This window comes from Neofelis nebulosa, chromosome 7 (assembly GCF_028018385.1).
Source record: "Neofelis nebulosa isolate mNeoNeb1 chromosome 7, mNeoNeb1.pri, whole genome shotgun sequence".
Lineage (NCBI taxonomy): Eukaryota > Metazoa > Chordata > Mammalia > Carnivora > Felidae > Neofelis > Neofelis nebulosa.
In genome coordinates this window covers 145,431,884-145,457,163 of record NC_080788.1, presented here as the reverse complement: position 1 = coordinate 145,457,163, position 25,280 = coordinate 145,431,884, and the positions used below count along the sequence as shown (strand labels likewise).

General features: G+C 51.5%; 1 protein-coding gene across 6 annotated transcripts in view; it reads right to left on the bottom strand.

The window, feature by feature from the left end:
* TECPR2 (tectonin beta-propeller repeat containing 2) overlaps positions 1-25,280 on the bottom strand; it is a 106,860-nt gene that overhangs the window by 7,598 nt on the left and 73,982 nt on the right. The window contains exon 18 of one of the 6 annotated variants that reach the window (XM_058740328.1): positions 17,772-18,005. The exons of the other annotated variants lie outside the window; for them this stretch is intronic. Within the exon in view, the coding sequence (XP_058596311.1) occupies positions 17,826-18,005 (180 nt within the window). The 3' untranslated portion in view covers positions 17,772-17,825. Of the gene's footprint in view, positions 1-17,771; positions 18,006-25,280 lie in introns of those variants that run through there. 6 annotated transcript variants of the gene reach the window in all.

Here is a 25,280-nt window from a genome sequence, read left to right as displayed (position 1 = left end):
AAGGCTTGAGACGCTGGCGGGATGGGGGGACGGCCCGCGGGCCACTGAGCGCGAGCGCCTGCGAGGGCCGCACGGACAAGCAGGACGCATGCCAGTGCCACAGCCAGCGCACATCCCTGGGACGAAAGAAAATGACTTCACTCTCTCTGGGGGAGATGGTTTCGGACAGGTAGTTCCCAGTGGGAACCAGTGCAGGGTCCCGGGAGCTGGGGCTCCCGTGTCTTCCCGCCCAACGAGCCGTAGCCCGCTCCCCTGCGGCTGGCCCACGGCGTCTCGCCTCGTCACCCACTTCAGCAGGCTCCCTGGACCTTTGCCGGATTTACTTTATGGGCTCAGTTTTTGTTTTTTTTTTTTAAGTAATTGTTACCTTTTGGTTTGTTGTTTTTTTTTTTTTAATTTTTAAATATTTATTTTTTTTGGGGGGGAGAGAGAGAGAGAGAGAGAGAGGGAGAGGGAGAGGGAGAGGGAGAGAGAGGGGATGAGCGGGGGAGGGGCAGAGAGAGAAGGAGACACAGAATCCAAAGCAGGCTCCAGGCTCTGAGCCGTCAGCACAGAGCCGGATGCGGGGCTGGAACTCATGAACCATGAGATCATGACCTGAGCTGAAGTTGCTTAACCACCTGAGCCACCCAGGCGCCCCAGGTTTGTTCGTTTGCTGACTGTTTCAATCTTTTTAAATTGAAGTATAATTAACATACTGACAATGTCACATTAGTTTCAGGTGCACAGCATACTGATTCAACAACTCCATACACCGCCCAGTGCTCCCGACGCCAAGTACAGTCACCATCTGTCACCAAACAGCACGATCACAACATTGTCGACTATACTCCCTATGCTGTGCTTTTCGTCTCTGAGACTTATACTGTTCATTTCTTTGAAAAGTACTGATGAAAGCGGGGTGCCCACATCCAGGTGGCTGGAGTGTGTGCCTCTTGGGCCTTCCTCTCGAGGCTTCTGGCTGTGCCTGGGCCCTCGGGTTCACTGGCTGCGTCGCCGTGAGAGGGACTCACAGCACCTTCCGGTCGGCACCACAAAGTCTGGGACTAAGTGAGCCCGCGCCCACAAAACCGAGCACACGGGAGGCTTTCGGACAGAGCGGGCATTGCTCAGGGCCCCTGCCACCACCCAGTGAAGAAAACAAACTCCCAACCACTAGGCCATACCCTCCCACAGGCTCCTTAGAGAGACGCGGAAAACAAGTAAAAAGGACTTGTAAAAAGCGATTGAGGACATTTGTTAATACTTTGATATATTTTTAGCTTTTTTCCCCATGTAAAGCATTTAAAAAAGTTTTTTCAACGTTTATTTATTATTGAGAGACAGAGAGAGACAGAGCATGAGCAGGGGAGGGGGAGACACAGAATCCAAAGCAGGCTCCAGGTTCCAGGCTGTCAAGCACGGAGCCCGAAGCAGGGCTGGAACTCACAAACCATGAGATCATGACCTAAGCTGAAGTTGGACGCTCAACCGACTGAGCCACCCAGGCGCCCCTAGCTCTTTATTTTATTTTATTTTATTTTATTATTTTTTTTTTTTAATTTTTTTTAACGTTTATTTATTTTTGAGACAGAGAGAGACAGAGCATGAATGGGGGAGGGTCACAGAGAGAGGGAGACACAGAATCTGAAACAGGCTTCAGGCTCTGAGCTGTCAGCACAGAGCCCGACGCGGGGCTCGAACCCACAGACCGTGAGATCATGACCTGAGCCGAAGTCGGACACTCAACCGACCAGCCACCCAGGCGCCCCCCTAGCTCTTTATTTTAAAGAAAAATCTGGCTTATGTCATTTTGTGTTCTGCTTTTGGGTCAGTTCACAATATAAGATGCCTTTCCCCAGTGCCACCACAGCTGTGACTCCCACAGCCGTCACCCAGGGCGGGGGGGGGGGGGGTGCTTCTTGAAAACCAAGGCTGAACATCACTGAGGTGCTCTCAGGAGCATCTGTAACTGAGTCCTCCTGGTGCCCAGTCGGGGTGGGGGTGGGGGTGGGGATGAGGGCTCCAGGGAAACTTCTGTAACTGCCAGGATGATAAAGAAGTGGTCAGCAGGAAGGGCTGGGCACTGGTATTAAGCATGACTCAGGGATCAGGAGAAATACAGAGTGAGGTCATTAGCAGTCCCCAGAGACCTGGGCGGGGGGAACGGGAGTGGCCTGGGGCCGTAGAACCAGACTGCAAAGGCATACGAAGTGAGAAGAGGACTAAGCCTGTGACAGAGGGCCTGGAAGGCACAGGAGGAAGCAGAGGGCAGGGGAGAGGGCTGCTGAGCCTCCAGGAGGGGAAGGGAGAGGGGACGAGGAAGACCAAGTGATGTCCTGGAGTCACTGGAGGAGGGGGAGGGCTCAGGGTCTGGGCCCAGTCCAATCCTAGAGGCTCCTCAGTGGAGGACCTCTTCCTTTAGCACGGGCCTGGTCACAGGGAGGGAGGGGACCGTGTGGAAGAACCGTCAGGCCCCCATCCCCCCCCAGCCGCACGGGCCCCCACCATCCTCTACGACACTGGGGCCGTGGCCCTGACAAGGTACACGTTTTTTTCCTGAAGGACAAACAGAAGAATGTCTGTTGAAGTGGACAGAAAGGAGGTTCTGGAAACTCACTAGTCGGCACTGGCCAGCCTGCCAGCCAGGCACTCAGCCCCCTACCCGTCCATCTAACCCATCATCCACCTATCATCACGCACCCACACTCGTGCCAATCACCAGCCCACTCTCCACCCAGCCTCTAGCGGAGATTCGCCCGGGCATATCTACCACGTGCCAGGCACTGTGCTTGGTGCTAGGGATTAATTTTCTTGGCTCCAGGATATTAAAGTCTGGTGAGAGACACATCAGTAACCAAACAGTCCCACAAAAACACATAAGACCGCAACCGTGAGGGGTTCTGAGAATATACGACGTGGTCAGGCGGAGGCCACGAGGGCAGGGGAGAGCGTGCCGGGCGGAGTGAGAGCACAGGGAAGGAAGGTGCGAGGGGGCGGCCGCTGGACCAGGCGGCTGGAGTCGGAAAGGCGGGGCGGCACCACACAGGGCCGGTCTCACAAATTGCAGGGAGGTCTGCTGGCACCCGGGGCTCGGAGACTGAAGGTGTTCGGAGAGAGAAGGCAGAAGATGTGCCTGCGGGCAGATGGTGAGAAATAAGACGCACCTACAAAAGTTTTCTCAGCTGCACGGAGGACTCCAAGGAGGGCACAGCATCCTGGCCTCTTCGCGAGAAGGGCGAAGGTGGGGGCAGGACGGAAAAGACAGGCGCCTGCCTAGGGTGACACGGGCAGCAGAGGGTTCCACAGATGTCGCCTGCCCTCTGCCACCACTCTGAGAGCTCCTGAATACGGCCCGAGACATGCGGTTTCACAAAAGGCAACCGGAACGAGCCCCAACAACCCTCCTCCCCGTGGGACAGCAGGGCCAAAATGCCAGGATGGGGGTGAACAGGAAGCGGCACAGGCCATTTTGAAACCAGGAAACTTGTTTCTGCTGAACCCAAGTCCTCCAGAGGGAAGGCGAGAAAGGCCAGGCCTCGTGGTTCTTAAACCTTACGGTCTCCAGGATTTGTGTGTGGGGCTTATTAAACGGCACATTCCTTACTACTCAGCCATAAAAAAGAATGAAATCTTGCCATTTGCAATGACATGGATGGAGCTGGAGAGTATTATGCTGAGCAAAATAAGTCAGAGAAAGACATATGATCTCACTCGTGTGTGGAATTTAAGGAGCAAAACAAATGAGTAAAGGGGGAAAAAAAAGAGAGGCAAACCAAGAAACAGACTCTCAACTACAGAGAACACACTGATGGTTACCAGAGGGGAGGTGGGGGGATGGGTGAAACGGGACGGGGGTGAAGGAGGGCACCTGTGACGAGCCCTGGGTGACACATGGAAGTGTGCCGAATCACAATATTGTACACGTGAAACTAGTATAACGTTGTATGTTAACTATACTGGAATTAAAACTAAAACTTAATAAAATGAATGAATAAATGAATGAACGAACAAATGAATGAACGAACAAATAAACAAATGTCATGTTCCTGGGCTTGGGGCCAGCCTTTCCGCATGAGACCTTGGGTCTAGGGTTCAGAAATGACCTTAAAAAAAAATGTTTTTTAAATGTTTATTCATTTTTGAGAGACAGAGAGAGACAGAGCTTGAGTGGGGGAGGGGCAGAGAGAGAGGGAGACACAGAATCGGAAGCAGCTCCAGGCTCTGAGCTGTCAGCACAGAGCCCGACGTGGGGCTCGAACTCACGAACCGTGAGATCGTGACCTGAGCCGAAGTCAGACGCTCAACCGACTGAGCCACCCAGGCACCCCAGAAATGACCTTTTAAACCAGCACCCCAGGTAATTCTGTTCAGGGTATCTGTGGGTTACCTTCGACAATGCTCTGCACTCTGTCAAGAAGAAGGCAAGACTACACTACCCAAAGTGGTCTGCAGATTTTACTGCGATCTCTGTCAAAATCTCAGCTGTTATTTCGGGAGGAATGGAAAAGCTGATCCTAAAATTCATACAGAATTGTGAGGGACTCCGAACAGTTAAAATCATCTTGAAAAAGACAATTTTGGAAGACTCACACTCCCTGATTTCAAAACTATGATGAAGCCACAGTATTCGAAGTGCGGTACTGGCCGAAGGACGGGCATATACACGCGTCAGTGGAGCAGAACTGGGAGTTCAGAAAACAGTCCACGCAGTCGAGTGATTTTCGCCAAGACCGCCAACATCATTCAACGAGAGAACAGCCCTTTCAACAAATGGTGCCGGCACAACCAGACTGAACACATTCAAAAGAAGGAGGCCGGACCCTGACCTCACGTCACATACAAAATTATCTTCAAGGGGCTCAGTAATAAATGTAAGAGCTAAACCTGGCAATCGTTTCTTAGAGATGACACCAAAGGCACGAGCAACAAAAAGAGGAAAGACAAAATGGACCTCATTAAAATTAAGAACTTTTGTCTATCAAAAGACACGATTAAGAAAGTGAAAAGACAGTCCACACGATGGGAGAAATATCTGCAAGTCCCATGTCTGATAAGGGTCTAGCGTCCAGAATAAATAAAGAGCTCTTCAACCAACAACAAGAACACAAACAACCCCATTCAACAGGCAAAGGACTTGAACGACGTTTCTCTAAAGAAACACAAATGGCCCACGAGAACACGAAAAGATGACCGACGTTAGTCATTAGGGAAACGCGAACCGCGATTGCGCAGCACCATGCCACACGCACTAGGATGGCGAGAAAGAGGAAAATGGAAAAGAACGAGAGGCACCGATGTGGAGAAACCCCCCCTGCTGGAGGGAATGCCAAGTGGTGCAGCCAGTGGGGAGAACAGTTTGGCAGGTTAACCTCCAAAGCTTAAACACAGAGTTACCATATGAGCCAGAAATCCCATTCCCAGATATGTGCCAAAGAACTGGGTCGGGCGTTCAAACGAAAACCACACGAATGTCCAGAGCAACCGTCACGACAGCCACGGAAGCTGGAAGCAACCCAGGCGTCCGCCACCTGACGAGTGGACAAACGGAATGTGGTCTAGCCATACCGTGGAGTGTCACTGAGCCGTGAAAGGGCTGAGGCACCGGTGACGTGGATGCACCTTGAAAACACGATGCTCTGGGAAAGAAGGCAATTGCAAAAGGCTGCTTATCATGTTAAGCCCCTCACTATGAGATGTCTAGAAGAGGAAAATCTATACGGGGGAAAAAGCAGATTAGTGGTTGCCAGGGGCTAGGGGAAGGGGGGCTGGAGAGTGGCCGCTCCCGGGTAGAGGGTTTCCTCAAAACCTGATGAAAATCTTCTGGAACTAGATGTTGATGAAGGTTGCACAACATTATGAATGTGCTAAATGCCACTAATGGTGACTTTCATGTTATGTGCAGTTTACCACATTTTTTTTTTTTTTTAAAGCAAAAGCTGGGGCGCCTGGGTGGCTCAGTTGACGTCCAACTTCGGCTCAGGTCATGGTCTCATGGTTTGTGCGTCTGAGCCCTGCTTTGGGCTCTGTGCTGACAGCTCAGAGCCTGGAGCCTGCTTTGGATTCTGTGTCTCCCCATCTCTCTGCCCCTCTCTGCTCACACTCTGTCTCTCTCTCTCTCTCTCTCAAAAATAAACATTAAGGAAAAGAAAAAAAGAAAAAGTTGACAAGCCTCGGTTTTGCTGATGCACTATTGTTTTGCAAAACATTATCCCTGGGGAAGCTGGGGAAATGGTACTCGGATCTCTATTATTTCTTACAAATGCATGTGAATCTGCAATTATCTCAATAAAAATTTCAGTTAAAAAAAAGAAGTAGGCAAGCTAAAATGTTGGCTTATTCATATTCAAAACTTCATAAAAATGAAAAAAAAATAAAGATTGCAAATATAAAATGGAGTAAATAAGGAATTTAAGATTTAAGAATCATTTGGAAATGCTAAACAATATATATAGCTTCGGTGTCCTTCCAAAGGCTGTGAGCGTGTGAGTATGCGTCCCTGCTCCTGCTTATTTTTGTCTTTTAGAGAGGAGTTACAGGACAGGCGTGGGGAGAGAGCCGCACCCCTTACTGGAAGTACCCAGGGATTTAATTACAGCCACCAACAGGCTTTGATACTGACAAATCAAAGGGCTGCTAGGGGCCGTAAAGTTGCCCTTGAACAAGACCTCACAGGAAAAAAGAAAACGAGCTGGTGTCCTACGTTCTCAAAGGATAAACGCCCCTTACTAATTATTAGGAGTAAGAACGCATTTTATTTATTCCACGCCAACAGCATTACAGAATAAACCACTGCCCTTTCCCAGTAGTTGAGAAATCCTACAGGCAGAACTTGCTGTATACGCTGAGACCCTGACCAGGCCCTCGGTGCAAATGGAGGAGCCATTTTCGTGTCACGGACCATCCCGCCCTCCCGGGGCCCACAGGGACTATTCTCAGGTTAAGGGCTTCACCTTAGTAGTCAAGTGCAAAGAAATACTTCTCAGCTTAGGGGCGCCGGGGTGGCTCAGTCGGCTGAACGTCCGACTTGATTTCAGCTCGAGTCATGATCTCACGGTTCATGGGTTTGAGCCCTCACATCAGGCTCTGTGCTGACAGCACAGCACCTGCTTCAGATTCTGTCTCCCTTTCTCCCTGCCCCTTCTCCTCTTGCGCACACACTCTCTCTCTCAAAAAAAACATTAAAAAAAATTTCAAAAAAAAAAATAAATACTTCTCAGCTTAGGTAGTGTGAGCTAGAAGAAATGAGACAGGTTCTGTGCTTCCTGGAACGGACACAAGCTTGTTTTTGAGTTATATACAGTATTTGTTAGCTCTGATCCGAACTTTCTCATCTGGTACATTCCCCCAAGAACTGGGACTCCGGCCACTGGATTCTCCCAAGAACTGGCACTCTAGACCACAGTCCTGGGAGAAATGGCTCTGGTGACCAGAGACAGTGTTAAGACTGCAGCCCATGATTCTGCTGCCCGCTGCCTGCACCTCTGCCAGTGAAAGCCAACGGCAGGGATAAGTGTGACCCAGGAGGCATCCACACTCTCACCCGGCAACTCGCTGCAGAGTTGGGTTTCCATCCAATTTTACGGGTCCGTGAGCTCCCTGAAGGCAGGACCGTGCCTGCCTGCCCGGTGCCCGGGCTCGGCGCCTGGCACACACGAGCCTCCTTCTGAGCAGTCGTTCTTTGTGTGAAGGCACCCAGCCCCAGCCCCATGGTGCGCTGCCTGGACTGCTCCCGGGGCCTCCTCGGGGGGCTGTGTGCACCCTCACCAGCAGGCAGCACCCCCCTGGCCCCACACCACTGGGGCTACGTCACCCCCCTTCTCAGCGTGCTCACATGACCTTACCCGGCCCCCACCGGGAGTGTGCACCAGAGCCCTCCCTGCTCTGCAAAGCCCAGCCTGCAAACTGCCTGCTGCAAGAACCTTCTGACAGACGGCCCGCCCCCATCGGCCAGCCCTAAGGGGCCCCCGTCCAACACGCCCCCCACACTTCACTCCTCTGGCCTGGGCAGGAGCAGAGGGAACGGGACAAGCTTTCCTCTTCACAGCCTACAGCGCTCCACACGTCACCGCGTGTCACAGAGCCCCTGCCCAGGAACTGTTCATGAACTTGGCATTCTGGGGACAGCAAGCCCCCGGCAGAGGGGGAGGGCGGTGCAGCTAACTCCAGGCTCCACAGAAACAATGCCCCTTGCTAACAAAGACTCTGGCTTTTCTGTTTAAGGGCTCACTCCAACGATTTTGGGCTGGAAGGGACCTGGGAGGCCAGTGTAGCCTCATATTCTGGGCAAGCAAGCTGATAATGAAATCCGTGCTGAAGGTCAGGGTGAGGGCCTACGGCGGAGCTGCTCCCAGAGCTCAGGGGCCTGGGGCTCAGGTCAGAGTTCTCTACGCTTCTGGCAGGTGTGCCTCTACCCTAAGGAGTGCTCACACGTGTGTGCACACGCCACTCACACACACAGCCACTCACACACGCGTGCTCGCACATGCGCCCGCACCCGTCCCTCAGCCAGAATGGAAATAAACCCAGGGTAAGAGGAAAAAAACCTGAAAGTTTCACAGCCAAAGGAAGGATTCTTCTAGACAGATCACTTAGGTGCGGGCCTTATGAGGACCCGGATAAAATTCAGCGGGGACATTTCGGGAACATGGAGGCGCACTGATCAGAGAGCCAGCCCGGCAGCGGCCCACCGGAAGACGCCCCGTGAGGGCACAAACCCTGCCGCCACACCATCCAGACATCCCTTCGCTTCCCGACACCCGTCTCAGCGAGCCGCATCTGCGCTGTGCGGGTGGACCCCACTCTTCCTGGGGCCCGCGCTGCTGCAGTGAAGCCGTCGGGCCTGTCCGCTCCCCAGCCGCGCGGCCCCCGCGGTCTTGCTCTGACTTGTGTGCTTGCTTTCGGTCTTCTGCGTCCTCCCCTGTTGCAGATTCTCTCCCTGCGTCTGGTCTGTTCCTTCTAAGCTCAGATAGGCTTGAAAACCAGACACCGACGTTAACAGGCCCCGATTTAAAGCACCATCAGACTCTCGAGGCGGCTGAGGGCCGGAGCCTGCTGTCTTTTGCCTCGGACTCCGCTGTGACCCAGGACCGATCCCCTGCCCCTCGGGCTCTGGGTCCTCAGTCGGAGAGGGAGCCATGCGAGCTGCCACGCTCCTGACTCTGAGTTTGCGAGCTCTGAGGCTGGGGCACAGCTGACTCGGGCTGCCGTGGGGCCCGCTGTGCCGAGCCCTCTGTCCTCACTGCCTCAGGGACGTGAGATCCTCCACCCGAGGCCTGCAGAGCCCACGCATCACGGGCAGTTTCACGGGAGCAGCTCTGCTGCTATTTGTTGCACAAATCGGGCTTAAGTGTAAGATTTTATTTGAAGAATGAGTTCCGCCGCTAAAAATGCTTGCAAACTGCTGTCCTAGCTAAGCGAGGCTACCAGAGACTGGTTCTGAGTTCCGGACGGGAGAAGAGCTCCCCTGATCCTCTCTCCTGGCCAGCCGACTGCAAAGCCAGAGGCCCTCTCCCCCGTGACTCCTGCACCGGCTCCAGCGACTTCCCACACCCCCCTCTGCATCCGGTTGGAAGTGTGGCTTGGAGTCCAGTAAACCCAGCATCTGCTGGCAGCAGGGGGACGTGTGAATGAATCCAAAGCGCTCGGGGACAGGCATCCTGGACAGGGCTCATGCTCTGTTCCTCCTGGGAGGGGGCTGGTGACACCGACCGTGGCTGCTCTTCCTGTCCACCACTCGAAGCCCTGTCAGACACCAGCCTGACGACTGTGCCGTGGTGAGCATCAGGGCTCCAAGCCGTAGTGATGCAAGAAGGCTGCGGGAACTTGATTCCAGCTGCATGGGTCCCCACGTGTCTCTGAGAGCTGACGTCACGGCAGCCACTCAAAGGAATGCCCGGTCCCGCGTAGCAGCTTCCGGGCCCAGCCCTCCGGAGGAGTGATGCCGGGACGGGACGGGAAAGGTCCCTGGAGGCAACCTGGGCGCCTGCAGGCCCTTCCTGATGCTCACAGCTGTATGGGGCACACGCCTGTCAGGCTGGGACATGGGAAAGGGTCCCTGGGTCCGTGTTTTCACCAGCAGTCACATGTATGGTGGAGACGGACAAGGGGGCTGCCGCGGGTCCGGGCAGCCCACGGTACCTGGCAGTCCTTTATGGGGAATCGCAGCCTTCCAGAATGAGGGGAAAGGCGGAGACTCGGCTTCCCAGAGAAGAGTAACATTTCTTTTTTTTTTTTTTTTTTTAATTTTTTTTTTTCAACGTTTATTTATTTTTGGGACAGAGAGAGACAGAGCATGAACGGGGGAGGGGCAGAGAGAGAGGGAGACACAGAATCGGAAACAGGCTCCAGGCTCCGAGCCATCAGCCCAGAGCCTGACGCGGGGCTCGAACTCACGGACCGCGAGATCGTGACCTGGCTGAAGTCGGACGCTTAACCGACTGCGCCACCCAGGCGCCCCAAGAGTAACATTTCTTAGCAACGGTGTTAGGGGAGCTCAAACACAAGTCCTGTTCAAAGGAGCTACGGGAGCAAGGACAACATGGGGAAGAAAAGAAAGAAAGTGGCCCAAAATTTAGTCTTTCTCAAACTGGGGCTGTTGTGTCCAACGGCATGGGACACCATGAGTGGAGGCCTCCCGCCTGCACTTGTGGGCGGCTCTGCTGAGTCCCCGCCCCAAGCCGGGATGTATAAAGGGAGCCCCACCCACCCCTGAGCACCACTCAGATTTCTGAGGGCTCAGGAGAGGGGACGGGGGACATGGGCATCCCGAGGGCTGGACCACGGAGAGTGGAGCAGAGCAGAGAACCTCCCCCCGGGTTCTCAGCAGCAGGTATGTGAGAATCCGCCTCGGAGCTTCAAAACCCACAGCCTCCTGGGCCGTGGCAGCAGGGTGAACGCACTCCCTCTGCGACACACGGGGCAGGCGGCCCGTCACCCTGGAGTTAGGAACGCGTGCAGGGAGCAGGAACGACCTTAGTGGGGCAGGAAGGCCGCGGGGACCCCGGCAAAACAGCCGAGCCGGGCCACCATGCGGGGCGGGGCGCCCAGGGAACAAGCTCCTGGCACGCTCGCAGGGCGCCCAGCGGCATGTGCCCCTCTCTCAGAACCAAGACCGCCAGCATCTAAGGCAAGCCTCTGCCGCGGAGAAGACGAGACAGACGCAGAGAACAGGCAACTCTGGGGCGTGGAGACCACAGAGGAGAGGAAACTTCAAAAACCTCCTTGGAGGGGAGCGAAAGCAGGCTCGACAGCAGGAAACAGCGACAGGGACTTCCAGGAACTGAAAACGAGACCACAATATCATCCGACGGAGAGACTGCAGGCTAGAGCTGAGAATGTCTTCTAGAAAGTAGGACAAAAGTGTAGGAAGAAAAAACGGGAGAGAAAGGGAAGAAAAGTGGGGCCAGTTTAGGAAAGCCCCCGGCACATAAGCAGGAACCCCAGAGAGCACAAAGAATGAGACAGGCAGAGGCAGGAAGCCGATGGCCAGAGGGCAGCAGGTCACAAACTCCAGGCTCATTAGCACAGAGGCTGAACTAGGCCCTCCCCGGGGCATATCACGATCTGTTCTGGGAACACTGGGAACAAGGAGATCTTACACACTTCTAGAAAGAAAGGCAGGCCAGATATCAAGGATCAGGGATCAAAACGGCTGAGACTTCTCAACAGCAATGCTAGGCAGCAGGAGACGGTGGAGAAAACCCTTCGAAATTCTACAAGAAAACAGTTTCCAACCCGGGCTGCTCTGCTCAGCCAAGGCCGACTGCCAGCTGGGCCAAAGACTTTCAAGTTACGTACCATGAGCCATTCTTAGGAACTGACGGGAGGATGGAGCTCACCAAAACAAAGGAAGAGGAAGACAGGGGGTCCAGGAGAGAGAGGACCCAACATGGAAGGCAGGGTTGAAGGGCAATCCCAGGTAGACTGGGTGACCAGGCCAGACTGGGGCCGGCCAAAGCCTCCAGGAGACACCTCTCCAAGAGGAGGGACTGGGTGGCACCTGATGTGCCCTCGAGCACGGACAGTGGAGACAACTGGCAGAGCCTGGGGCTGGATATGTAAAACCGAGATGGAAAATCATGACCATGAGCAAGTCCAGGGAAAAGAGAGTCCTCCAGACAGGAAACGTAGTGGAGGCTACTTGTGAGGAGCACATCCCCTTCCCCAGGCACTGTGGATGCTGGCACTGTGGCAGGCAGGCGGGCGGGGGCACAAGATCATGAACTGCTCTGCATCCTTCTCTCCCACCAGGGAGTCAACTGAAAACAGAACCAGAAGGATCCAGAAACCGCTCCCTAGGCAGTCCTTCAGGGATATGAAGCTACAAGAAAGCGGCTCCCAGAGAGGGGAGAGTGGGTGGGGAGGCGTGTTTCTTGTAGCACACCCTGTGGGCCCAGCTGACGCGTTAACTTCTGCACTTGTGTGTGTGACGTTGATTCAAAGCAACCAACTGAGACGTCTGAGCCCCACTCCAGACCTGCTGCGTTCATCTCCAGCGGAGGTACCTATGTGTGGACCTCTGAATACATGCCTCCAGATGGTCCTCAGGGGGAGCGGACTCTCCACTTTACTGGTCACGAAATGAAGGGCCAGTGAGTTTGGGCAACCCTCCCAAGGTCACTTGGTCTCATGGAAAAAAAGAAGTATTCGTTCAGGTTCTTTTGATTTCAGGAAGCGGGCTCTGGCTCTCGTGGGGACGGTCCTGGTTGGCGGGGCTCTGGCCGCTTCCCGCCCTGTCTGTCCAAGGCACTCGTGTGCCTGCCAGCTGGGAGCGAAGGCTCCTGCAGCACGGCGGACACAGCACTGCTGGCTCGGCAGGACCTGAGCGGGGTCACCACCAGGGCCAGCAGGTACACGCAGGGGGGACCGATCCCGTCACCGAGGGAACGCCCGGACCGCAACGTCGCTCGGCTTCCTTTACCCAAAAACACCGGTGTCAGGAGCTCCTTGGATCACACGGTGCGCACAGCAGACCCACCGACGGACCACAGAACTTCCACGGCTCACGGCTCCCCTTCCTCATTCAGCTCCTGCCCAAACCTGGGCCAGTGGGCATCCCGAGCCCTCTCTTTATGTGATACCTTTCCTGCCTCCTATGCTCCCAGGTCTCATTTGGGTGATACCAGTATTTGGTGCTGAGAAGCACAAGACACACGGTCCCCAACCACGAACTGTCCTGTGCGAAGCTTTTCCCTCCTCAGAGACACCAGCCAAACCCGTGACTGGCCGGTCACTGGAAATGCCCACCATCTCAGGGCCCAGTTCGAAGACGGCACCGTCCACGGGAACCACGGATGGCGACCGTGGGTGATCGGTGTTTCGTGCTCGCTCTCGTAACCTGTGGCACCCTCTTTTTCTGGTCATTTATCGCTGATCTCACCAGCAGAGACATCTCCATGCACGTTCGTTCCCTCTGCAACACCCAACACAACGTAGTGACTGCCTTCCCGTTTATGTTTCCTTACTGTTCGACACAATTTTTGGACAGCTCACAGAGGTATGACGGACACACATAAAATGCACACATTTAAAGCGTCCAACCTGAAAAGTGACATTTGCGTGCACTCAAGAGACCATCCCCACGCTGCTTGACCCTCCCAACCCCGCGGCCCTCACCAATCCCCAAGCAAAAACTGCTCTCTGTTACCAAAGTCCGCATTCTCTAAGTTTTACATAAATTAATCATATAATATGCACTCTTTTCTGTCTGGCTTCTTCCCCCAACAAAATTACTTCATCAGATCTGGAAACCCTTTGGCCATATTTCTTCTGGTATTTTTCCTGTCACCCTCGCCCCTCTTTCGCCTCGGGACTGGGCTGCATTTGAACCACGCCACATGAGGCTGTCCCATGCTCACTTGGCTCTGAGTTTTTCCCCAGTCTTTTTGTGATGTAGTTTGGATTTTTTTGAAAAAAATGTTAATGATTATTTTTGAGGCGGGGGGAGAGAGGGAGGAGAGGACCAGAGAGAGAGGAAGACACAGAATCCAAAGCAGGCTCCAGGCTCTGAGCTGTCAGCACAGAGCCTGACATGGGGCTTGAACCCACGAACCGTGAGATCGTGACCTGAGCAGAAGTTGGATGTTTACCCAACTGAGCCACCCAGGTGCCCACCCCCTCCTTGAAAAAAAAAAAATTTTTTTTTTGAATTGGATGGTTTTATTCCTGTGTCTTTGAGTTCCCCCAATCTTTTCTTCTGCAATGTCTACACAGTCACTAATGTCATCCAGGGTATTTTAAATCTCAGACATTATAATTTTTATCCCTGCAAGTTTGATCTAGGTCTTTTTTTATAGTTCCCATTTTTCTACTTAATGTATGCAATCTTTCCCCCAGTTTCTGGAACATAAAGAGTAAAGTTATAACACCTGTTTTAATCCCTGCCTATGAATTTTATCATCTGTATCCTTTCTGGGTCAGTTTCCATTGGTAGATTTACTTCCCTTCACTGTAGGCGATATTTTCCTGTTTCTCTGCCTGCCTGGTGAGTTCTGATTGGATTTAAGATCATGTGAATTTTACCTTATTGGTCCTGGATGTTTTCATGATTTATAAATATTCTTGAGCTTTGTTCTGGGATGTTGCTAATTTACTTAGAAACAGTTTGATCCTTCTAGATCTTGGTTTTTTAATTTTATTTTATTTGAAAGAGAAAGAGAAAGAGAGCGAGTGAGTGAGAAGGCTGGAGAGAGAGAGAGAGAGAGCTAGAGCATCCCAAGCAGGCTTCATGCTCAGCACGGAGCCCAACTCGGGGCTCGATCCCACAACCCTGGGATCATGCCCTGAGCCAAAATCAAGAGTCGGATGCTCAACGGAGTTACCCAGGCACCCCTAGGTCTTGCTTTTAAGCTCTGGTCACCAGTATTAGAATTATATTCAGTACAGGGCTGATTTTGCCCCATCACTGGGGCCACATGCTCTTGGGATATGACCCAATTAAGGATAGCTAGGGCTCAGGAGGTTTTGCACTTGGGATGGTGAGATCAGGAACTACTCCTGCCTCTGCCGAGTTCCCAGGCATGTCCCCTCTGATGTTTACAGGTGGCTCTCTCGCTGGCCCCGCGTTGTTTCCTCACACGTGTGTTTCTGCGCATGAGCCCCTGTGGGGCCTCTGCAGCTCTCTAGTCCTCCCCCAAGTTCCTGCCTCCTTGGCCTCTCACTTGCCCAGAGCTATGCCTTCAACTCAAGGGGCAGGCTGCGCTCTGCTAGCCCCTACCTGGGGTCCCCCTGCCCATGCAACAGCCTGGCAACTATAGGGGTCACCTCGTTTGTTTCCTATTTGTCAGGGACCTCTGTTCTTTGTTGTCTGATGTCCAATGTCTTGAAAACCACTGTTTCATATAATTTGTCTGGAATTTTTGTTGGTTCCTATTACTCTGTTTTGATTGGAAGCAGAAGTCCATGTAACTGGTCTAAAGCTTCCTATTTCAATTCCAAGTGATGATTCCTGTGGTTATGTGGACTGTGCCTCCCGTGTGCACGCACTGTGCAAGGTATTTCAACTCAAGAGGACTGTGTCAGCTGTTTGTCTTGCTAGAAGATGAGCATTTGAAAGACAATATTCTAGAGCTCATTCAGTGTTCACAGAGGTCAGACCACGTGCGAGGCAGCAGGTGTCTGAGACAGCGTGAGCACGTAGGTGGAAGGACGTGAGAGGGAGATCGTGCTCCCTGCTGGGACAAAACAGGGATTTCAGAGGGAGGCAATATTACTCATTATTATGGCCATATAACTTGGGTCCCCTGAGTCCCTACTCTGGGAGGTAAGTATTTCCTCCACACAGAGAAGTATCTTGAAGGACTGTTTTAGGTTTGTTTTGTTTTTTGCTATCCTGATTCTGCTGGAAAGTAAAGGAGATGAATTACCAGTTACTTCGTACACGGGATCGAATCTCCCCTACCCAAGCATTATTATGGCAATTTTGGAACGTACCAAAAACCCAAAAGACTTCTACAGGAAACACCCCCACACTCACTACCAATAATACTTCACCGTGCGTGCCTCTTCACGTGTCCACCTGTCTATCTACCCAGCAAACCATCTTGTTCTGGGTGTGCTTCAAAGAGAGCTGCAGACATCAGCAGAGTTTCCCCTGGATACTTCAACATGCAAATCATCAACTAAAGCCAGTATGTGTTTACAGCTTTCTCTTGAGGTAAAGTTAACACACAGCAGGTGTACGAACCATAGTTTGACAATGGTCATCCCTGGGGAAGCAGCCTCAAGCCGCTGGCAGCCATCCACCCCTCCACCCCGGCCCCCCAGCCAACCACGGATGCGATTCCTGCCATCACGATCCATCTGTCCGACCCATCCTAGGATTTCATACAACTGGAGCCATACAGGAGGTACCGTCTGCCATTGGCCTGTCACTCAGGACAACAGCGATGGGGCGGGCTCCTCTGCGATGCTGCGATCACTCCTTTTTATCCTGTCACCCAGTTCCAGCCGGTGCTGCGGTCCCTACCACCACCCTACAGTGCAGGGCTGTGGACCGAGGGCCCTGGTTCAGGCTTCACAGCAGGTTGTCCGGTGCTGCAGCCTGTGCATCCCCTCCCTGCAAAGCATCTGCGCCATGAGAGGGTCCGATGGAGGGTGACTGCCTGCTTGGGACCGGGTCCCCCATTCCAGCTTCTCTTCCACCCCTGCCTTTGGCCACGGCCTGACTCATACAAAATCTTTCCTGCCAGGAGCGGAGGTGTCTGGTGGAAATTTTAGGAACATGCCAACCTGTTTCCCAAATGAGGCCCACAGTCCTGGGATCCAGGCCAGCACTGCAGGTGGGACCTGGGCCCTGGACCCCAGGGCTGACCATCACTCAAGGCACCAGGCATGAATGCGGAGACAGGGCCTGGTGACTGCCGGCACCCTTTCCCCTGCCCTTGACATCCAAGCTCCCAGGGAGTGGAGGGGAGCCCTGCCCCACCCCAGGGGTGCTGTCTCCCCCTTGCTGACCAGGCCCATCTGACTTCTGCGATGCACCCCCCCCCACCCCCCGCCGCCGTTATGCTGAAGCCTTGCAACCACGCGGTCACAGGGAACTGTGGCACCGCCTCGAGCAGGCTCCTTCCTGAAACAGCCTGACCAGGCCACTCGGCCTGGCCCCAAGCTCTGTGGTGGCCGGGCATGGGGACAGGCCCCCTCTGGTCCAGTGCAACGGTGCCTCTCTGGTCACGCTCACGTGTCACGGTTCATTCGGCGGGCAACCCCTTCTGTCCAGTCTGCCAGCCCCGGTCACGTCCTCACACCAGTACTGTCTCTGTGAGAGGCTCCTGGCCACCTTGGAGCTGGCGGCCCCCTCCTCCCAGCTCACGCAAGCTCTGTGAGCACAGGGCTGGCGTCCTGCAATGAGGACAAGGCTGAGGAGTCTGGGAAGAGTCACTGAGCCCCCGAGCCCTGGGACCTCGCTTCGTCCGGCTTGTCCTCTCCTCACCTGCAGAATGGGGAGGCTGGGCTACGAGTCTTCCAGGCCCCACATCCTTTGTGTGTGGGTGCGGGGGCGGGGGGGGTGGAAAGACCCCCAGGGATGCAGATTTCTATGGGCCAGGGATGTCCACGGGGGCGTCCTGGAGCAGAGGGGCTGCACCTGACTCACAAAGTCTGGGTCCTCTGTAAAATACCCCTATTCTCTCCGACTACAAAACAGATTTCCTGCCCGTCAGAGGAAAATACAGACAACAGAGAAAACTATTATCATCACTCATAATCCCTGGATCAAAAAGAGCAATCCCTGTTGTAGTTTTTTCTAGGTATTTAGTGGGATTTTATCATTTTGTGTTTTTGTTTCTTACCAAATCGGTACCGCACGGCCTTTCTGAGCCTTGTGAGCACAGCAGACACAGACCTCAGTCCGTGGGTGTGTGTGAGGGGCCCTGGGTGCTGCTGCCGGGAGGGGCAGGGCACCCTCGGGGCCACACAGGGGGCACAGCCCAGGAAGCTGGACACCACCTCCGGGAAGCGGCGAAGACCAGCTCCAAAGCCGCTAGGGCCACGGCTCCACCTGGAATGATTCTCCTTAGCGGTACCTGCCAGAACATGATTTTAAACGGCCTTTCAAAGTACATCCTTGATTGTTTATAATAACCGTCACTGGCATAATTTGCTAAGTGGGCTCTTTACCACAAGGCCGGTGCCGCACCTGCTTCACCCACCGTTCACAGCTTCGCCGTGTGAACAGAGCACAGTCAAGTTCACGCTGACCGCTAGAGACGATGTTAACAACCGGTAGCTTTGGGAACATTTTTGATTGTTTCCCAAGACTGAGCCTTATTCAGACTATTCAGAGTTGTGAAGTACTCACTCCAGAAGTAGTACACGTTCATCGCCAGATTTTCAGCAAAGGGAACGAAAAACTCAGTCATGATAGCGCGCTACACCCAGACGTCACCATTATCCTCCCGCTGTGTCTTTGCAGTTTTCAGTGTACGCATCATCGTTGTTTCAACTTCAACAGAACCACTGAACATGTCTGTAACTGACATTTTACTCAGCAACGTGCTATGATATGAGCATTTCTCGGTGGGAATAAAAGCTCTTCTGTGAAGTGACGTGGAAGACTTGTGGCGGATTTCCCTGAATAGACACATCGCAGTTCAGCTCCGCTCCGTCACAGCAAATCTCACAGAGCAGAGACCTCCTGGACACGAAACATGTAACTGGCAATGGCTTTTCTTCTCCTTATCAAACACAGGGGCTCCGCGTGCTGGCCTGGCGTGTGGAGCTCTGTGCCCTTGTCCCAGAGCCCAGAGCATGACCGCTCTCACTGCCATGGGGGCGGTGGGGGGACAGGCCGTGCTGCGGAGGCCCCAGCTGGGGGTGCGGCTAACTTGCTAAATGGTCTTGTGTTAGCACCAGACGGGGCCAAATCCCCCGCCTCCCAAATGAGATGACAGGGACCTGGTTTCATTATCCCCAAGGCCTCCTAACAATTTTATTTCAGGAGACATCGGCCATCGATCAGAACACCCCAAAACTCTTGGGAGCGGGCGCTCAGCTGTACCCACAGAGCTTGGCTTTGGGGTGTGGATGCCCCCCTTCTCCCACCATCCGTCCCCGGCTGAGTGACCTGTGCCAGGTCGGTGGGTGTCACCAGATGGTGAAAGGGGTGAGAGTGTCATCGGGGCTACTTAGCCGTGCCTTCAGTCAGGGGTCAGGACAACGAAAACTCCTCTAACTGCTCTCCGCTCTGCTGTCCTGAACTGACATTTCTTCTTTTTTTTAAGTCTGTTTATTTATTTTGAGAGAGAGAGCACACGCGTGTGCGTGCACGAGCTGGGGAGGGGCATAGAGCAAGTGGGACAGAGGACCCAAGGCGGGATCTGCACCGTCAGCACAGAGCCCGATGTGGGGCTTAAACCCACAAACGATGAGATCACGGCATGAGGCGAAATCAAGAGCCAGACGCTCAACCGACTGAGCCACCCAGGCGCCCCTAATGCTAACCCTTCTCTAATGAAAGTCTTCCTACTGTCAGGTGCGAACTTGTCGATGCGTAAGTTATCGACGCTTAAGGTTACAGGCAGTTACACATCCCCACTGGCAGCTTGTGGGCAGAGAATTCTTAGGAGTATTATCTGGTATCATGCTGGTATACTTATTTTATGTTTTTGTTGTTCATACAGACAAAAATACCTGAAGCAGCTGAATTTAAAATAAAGGTTTTAAAAGTTACTTTGCCCATTGGCCAGACCTATCAGTCTTGATTTCCCAAGTCTCTCTCTTTTCCTGGCGGAGTAAATGACCCCTGCAAACCGATGAGCGGTCCACACAGGAAGGGTGGGCTGGGCGGGCCTAAGCCTCCACGTGAGGCTGGGGACCCCATGGTCAGGGAGGGGCGGAGTCTGCTCAGGAGGCAGAGGCGACCTGGGGGTGGAGGGGAGCGAGTGATGCAGTAAAGAAGACTGGCCTGAAAGAAGAGGTGGCGCCAAACTAGGGTGGGGACAGCAGGATGCTCCCCTTCCTTTACCAGGGCCGTCGGTGCCCACAGTACCGCGAAATGTCACATCACCCACTGAGCTTGCTTTAGTGCTCCCTCTACCTTGGACAGAACATTCTCCAACTAAAGCAAAAATGCTAAAAAAAAAAAAGATCCTAAAAACAACTATAAATATTTTCTCCAAATCCTTCCATATGTTAGTAAGTCTGAACACTGAGTCATTTGTTTTGAGTACTTTGTTAAACTTCACCCCAAAACTACTACAGCAGGGAGGCTTTTACCAGAGACGAAAGCGGGAAGCAAACGGCCTAAGTGCTGCTGATCTCAGAGGATTTCCGTTGCTTCACTTCGTCGTGTCCTTTAGCAGCTACTACCTGCACCCCCCACACCGTTTCCACTGCAAACACATCCTACATGCAGACCAAGAAGGTCAAGTGGAGGAACGAACTGAAGAAAAAAAAATACAGTAGGAAGAGGCTGACTATGATCGAAACACGTAAACTCCATTTATACTCCAATACTGGGATTCAACCAAATTGTCCTTTTTTTTTTTTTTTTTTAATTTTTATTGTTTATTTTTGAGAGAGAGAGTGAGTGCATGAGTGGGGGAGGGGCCGAGAGGGAGGGAGACACGGAATCCGAAGCGGGCTCCGGGCTCCGAGCCAGCAGCCCGGAGCCCGACGCGGGGCTCGAACCCACGGACCGCGAGATCGTGACCCGAGCCCAAGTCGGAGGCTCAACCGACTGAGCCCCCCGGGCGCCCCATTGTCCTGACTTTCCAAACCCTGTTCGTGAAGCCTCAGCTCCCTACTGCCACACTCATCTCCTCGGGACCTCTACGGCTGCAGGACGCGGGGGCCTTCGTCTGGAAACGCTGCCTGCGAGGTCACAGAGCCTCAGGCACAGCACCGCGACCGCGGTTCTGGGCCCAGGCTCGGTCCCCACACCGAGTTGGGGTGACACACACCTGGATTCCAGCTCTGCCACAGGTGAGCCGTGAGGCCTCCGGCAACTTTCTGGTCCTCCCTGAGCTGGGGTTTCCCGCACGGGCACACAAATGATCACGGGGATGTTGTGAGCATGGGTGGCCCGAGGTGAGCACCCAGCAACAGGGCTCGTGGTCACCTCGATCTCTGTAGCTGATCACTTCTCCCAGCTGCCCGGGGGAAGCAGTCCCTGCAGGCTGTAACAGCACGGCGGGGCTGGGTCCCCGTGGAGACTTGGCCACTCGCTAGGGTTGGGGGCCACACAGTCACTCAACTGTCCCGAGTACATGCGTCCTCTGCCAAGGGGCGGGGACTGCTCCTGACTTGTACGTCCTCCACTAAAGACAGGACTCCGGCAAGTCAGGGCTGGAAAGGGTGTTGAATAAAAGCCTGCGCAGAGGTAAAGTCTGATTTTTTTCCCCACAGGAACCAATCTGAAAAGCATTTTGTATCTTCCAATTCCACAGAAAGCGAATCTCTTCTCCAGCACTTAAAGCTAACTGAGTCAGAAAATGTGGCTCCGTTCAGCGGAACGACTTGGAATAGTTAGTGTTTCGCAGCCCATTTAGCAATCACTACTTTATTCAGAGCACAGCTTTGAGGCCCTTTCATGTGAATTTCCTCCATTTGGCCATTTTCCTGGGTAAAGCTGTTGATCACTTTCATCAATAGAGCACTCCAAGTACAGCTTTCTCTCCCCAATTTGAGCTCTGCTTCCCAGAGGCTATTCTAGAATCTAGACGGAGAAAGAAAGGACAATTTGCAGGTTCCCACAGTCTTTGATGTAACTCAGCCAGGTACCCGAGTGGCCCATGGCTGCAGACAGGTGCCCAGCTGGGGGCAAGGCTGGCTGGAGCCTACCACTGTCAGCAGCTCACTGCCTGGCCCTGCTCTCTAACATCCCGGCCTATGGCTTGATGGGAAGAGTCTGAGGCAAGGCACAAGTGTGCTCTGACCGGCTCGACACCGTCCTCCACCGCCACACGTCCCACAGACCTCGCTCTGCCCCTCACCAGCCCTTTGCTGACCCTGGCGTGGCTCCGTGCTGGGACTCTGCAAACCTATGCCTTCTCCAGGCACACAATAAATGTGACAAATAACGCTTGGAAATCTCAAAAGAATATCACTAGCAAGCAAAACACTGTGCACAACAAGCTGTAGAAGAACAAAGATTAGAGTGAAAACAGATGAAGTAAAAGACAGAAAAACAATAGAGAAAAATCAACAAAACTGAAAGATTTTTTTTTTTTTTGAGAAAGAGGGAAAGAGACAGGGTGCAATCGAGTGAGGGGCAGAAAGAGAGGGAGAGAAGCGGGGTACACCTGAAGTAGGACTGAAACTCATGAACCGTGAGATCATGACCTGAGCTGAAGGAAGTCAGACACTTAACAGCTGAGCCACCCAGGCGCCCCCAAAAGATGTTTTTTGAAAAGACCAACAAAGTTGACAAACTTTGAGCTATACTAACAAAAAAAGAGGGAAGACTCAAACTACTAAAATCGGAAGTGAAAGAGGAGACAGAACTACCAACCTTAGAGAAATAGAAATGATGATACGGGAATGCTATCAACAACTGGGCACCAATAAAATAGGTAATGTAGATGAAATGAACAAATTTCTAGAAAGGCAGAAACTACTCAAACTGAATCGAGAAGAAACAGAAAATCCTGAATAGACTTAAAACAAGTAAAGAGACTGAATTAGTAATCAAAACACATCTCACAAAGAAAAGCCCAAGCTTACAATGAGGAGCTGTAAGAATGCTTTAAGAATAATCAGCACTAACCCTTCAGGAACTCTTCTAAAATATAGAAGAGGAAGAAACACTTCTCGACTCATCCTAAGAGGCCAGCATTACCCTGATAATGAACCAGACAAACACATGACAAGAAAAGAAAACCAAAGACCAATCTCTCTCATGAATAAGGACACAAAAATCCCTGACAAAATACTAGCAGACCAAATACAGCAACATATACAAGAGATTACATATCATGACCAACTGGGATTTATCCCAGAAACAAAAGGTTCAACATACAACAGTCAATATAACATATCATATTAATAAAGGAGAAAACACACATGATCATCTCAATAGATACAGAAAAGGCACTTGACAATAACCAACATTCTTTCGTGGAAAAAAAAAAAAACATTCAACAAACTAGGAATAAAGGGAACTTATTCAGTCTGAAAAGGGCATCTGTAAAAAATGCGCAGTTAATATCATTAGTTAACAGTGAAAGACCAGATGCTTTCCCCCTATGATCAGGAACACAACGAGTGTGTCTACTCCTGCCACTTTTACTCAATATCGTACAGAAGGTTCTAGTCAGGGTAATTAAGCAAGAAAAGAAATATGGGGCACCTGGGTAGCTCAGTTGGTTAAACGTCCAACTTTGGCTCACGTCATGATCTCACAGTTTGTGGATTCAAGCCCCACGTCAGGCTCTGTGCTGACAACTCACAGCCTGGAGCCTGCTTTGGATTCTGTGTCTCCCTCTCTCTCTCTGCCCCTGTCCTGCTTGTGCTCTGTCTCTCTCTCAAAAATAAATAAGCATTTAAGAAAGAAAGAAAGAAAGAAAGAAAGAGAGAGAGAGAGAGAGAGAGAGAAAGAAAGAAAGAAAGAAAGAAAGAAAGAAAGAAAGAAAAGGCATCCAGATGGGAAAAGAAGTAAAATTATCTCTCTTTGTAGATGACATGATTTTGTACATAAGAAATCCTAAGGAATCCACAAAAAAGTTATTAGAACTAAAATAAGTTTAGCAAGGTTTCCAGATACAAAATTAATATACAGAAACTTATACTAGCAATGAACAAACTGAAAATGGAATTAAGAAAACAATTCCGGGGTGCCTGGTGGCTTAGTCAGTTAAGCATCTGACTTTGGCTCAGGTCATGATCTTGTGATTTGTGAGTTTGAGCCCCACATCAGGATCTGTGCTGACAGCTCAGAGCCTGGAGCCTGCTTCTGATTCTGTGTGTGTGTGTCTCTCTCTCTGCCCCTCCCCAGCTTGTGCGCTCCTGCACACACTCTGTCTCTCTCTCAAATATAAATAAGCATTAAAAAAATTCCATTTATAGTAGTCTCAAAAAGAATAAATGACTTAGAAATACATTTAACAAAAGTAGTTAAAAACACATACTTGAAAACCACAAAACTGCTGAAAGAAATTAAAGAATATCTAAATAAACGAAAAGACAGCCAATGTTCATGGATTGGAAGATTTAATACTATGAAGATGGCAATGCTTCCCCAAGTGATCTACAGATTCAACACAATTCCTATAAAAATGTTAGCATTTTTTTTGCAGAAATTGACAAACTGATCCTAAAATTCATATGGATGTGCAAAGGACCAGAGTAGAAAAAAACCAATATTTTTAAAAAAGTTTATATTATTTATTTATTTTGAGAGAGATAAACAGAGAAAGTGGGAGAGGGCGGAGAGAGAAGGAGAGAGAGAGAGAGAGACCCAAGCAGGCTCCACACTGCCAGTGTAGAGCTCAAGGCGGGGCTCAAACCCACGAACTGTGAAATCATGACCTGAGCTGAAATCAAGAGTTGGATGCTTAACTGCTGAGCCACCCAGGTACCCCCAAAACAATCTTGAAAAAGAAAAATCACTTCCTGATTTCAAAATTTACAACAAAGCTAAGTAATCAGGACAGTGTGGTACTGGCCTGATGACGGACATACAGATCACTGAAATAGAACTAAAGTGAAAAAGTCCTTCCATTTATGATGAATTGATTTTGACAGCCCTTCATGATAATTGAATCAAAAAGAACAAATGGTGCTGGTATAATTGGATATTCATGTGTACAGGAATGAATTTGGACACCCACCTTGTACCCTATATGAAAATTAACTGAAAATAAATCAAACATCTAAATGTAAGGGCTAGAACTGTAAGATGTCTAAAAGAAAATACAGATGCAAATCTTCAAGACCTTGGATCAGACAAGAGTTAGCACATAACTCACCGAAAGCATATGTAAATCATGTATCTGATAAGGGTCTAGAACCCAGAATACCTACAGAACTCTTATAACTCAAGAATTTAAAGATAAATAGCTCAGTTGAAAAATGAGCAAAGAATCTGAATACACAGTTCTCCAAAGAAGATATACAAAGGACCAGTAAGTGCATGAAAAGATCTTCAATATCATTAGTCATTTAGGGAAATGCAAGTCAAAACCACGAGATGCCATTTTTACGCCTACTAGGATGGCTAGAATAAAAACATCGGGCCAGAAAAACTTTTTGGCAAGGATGTGGAGAAACGAGAACTCTAATACATTACTGGTGGAAGGCAAAATGACGCAGTCACCGTGGAAATCAGCTCGTCCGTTTATTCAATTTTATTTTTAAGTAAT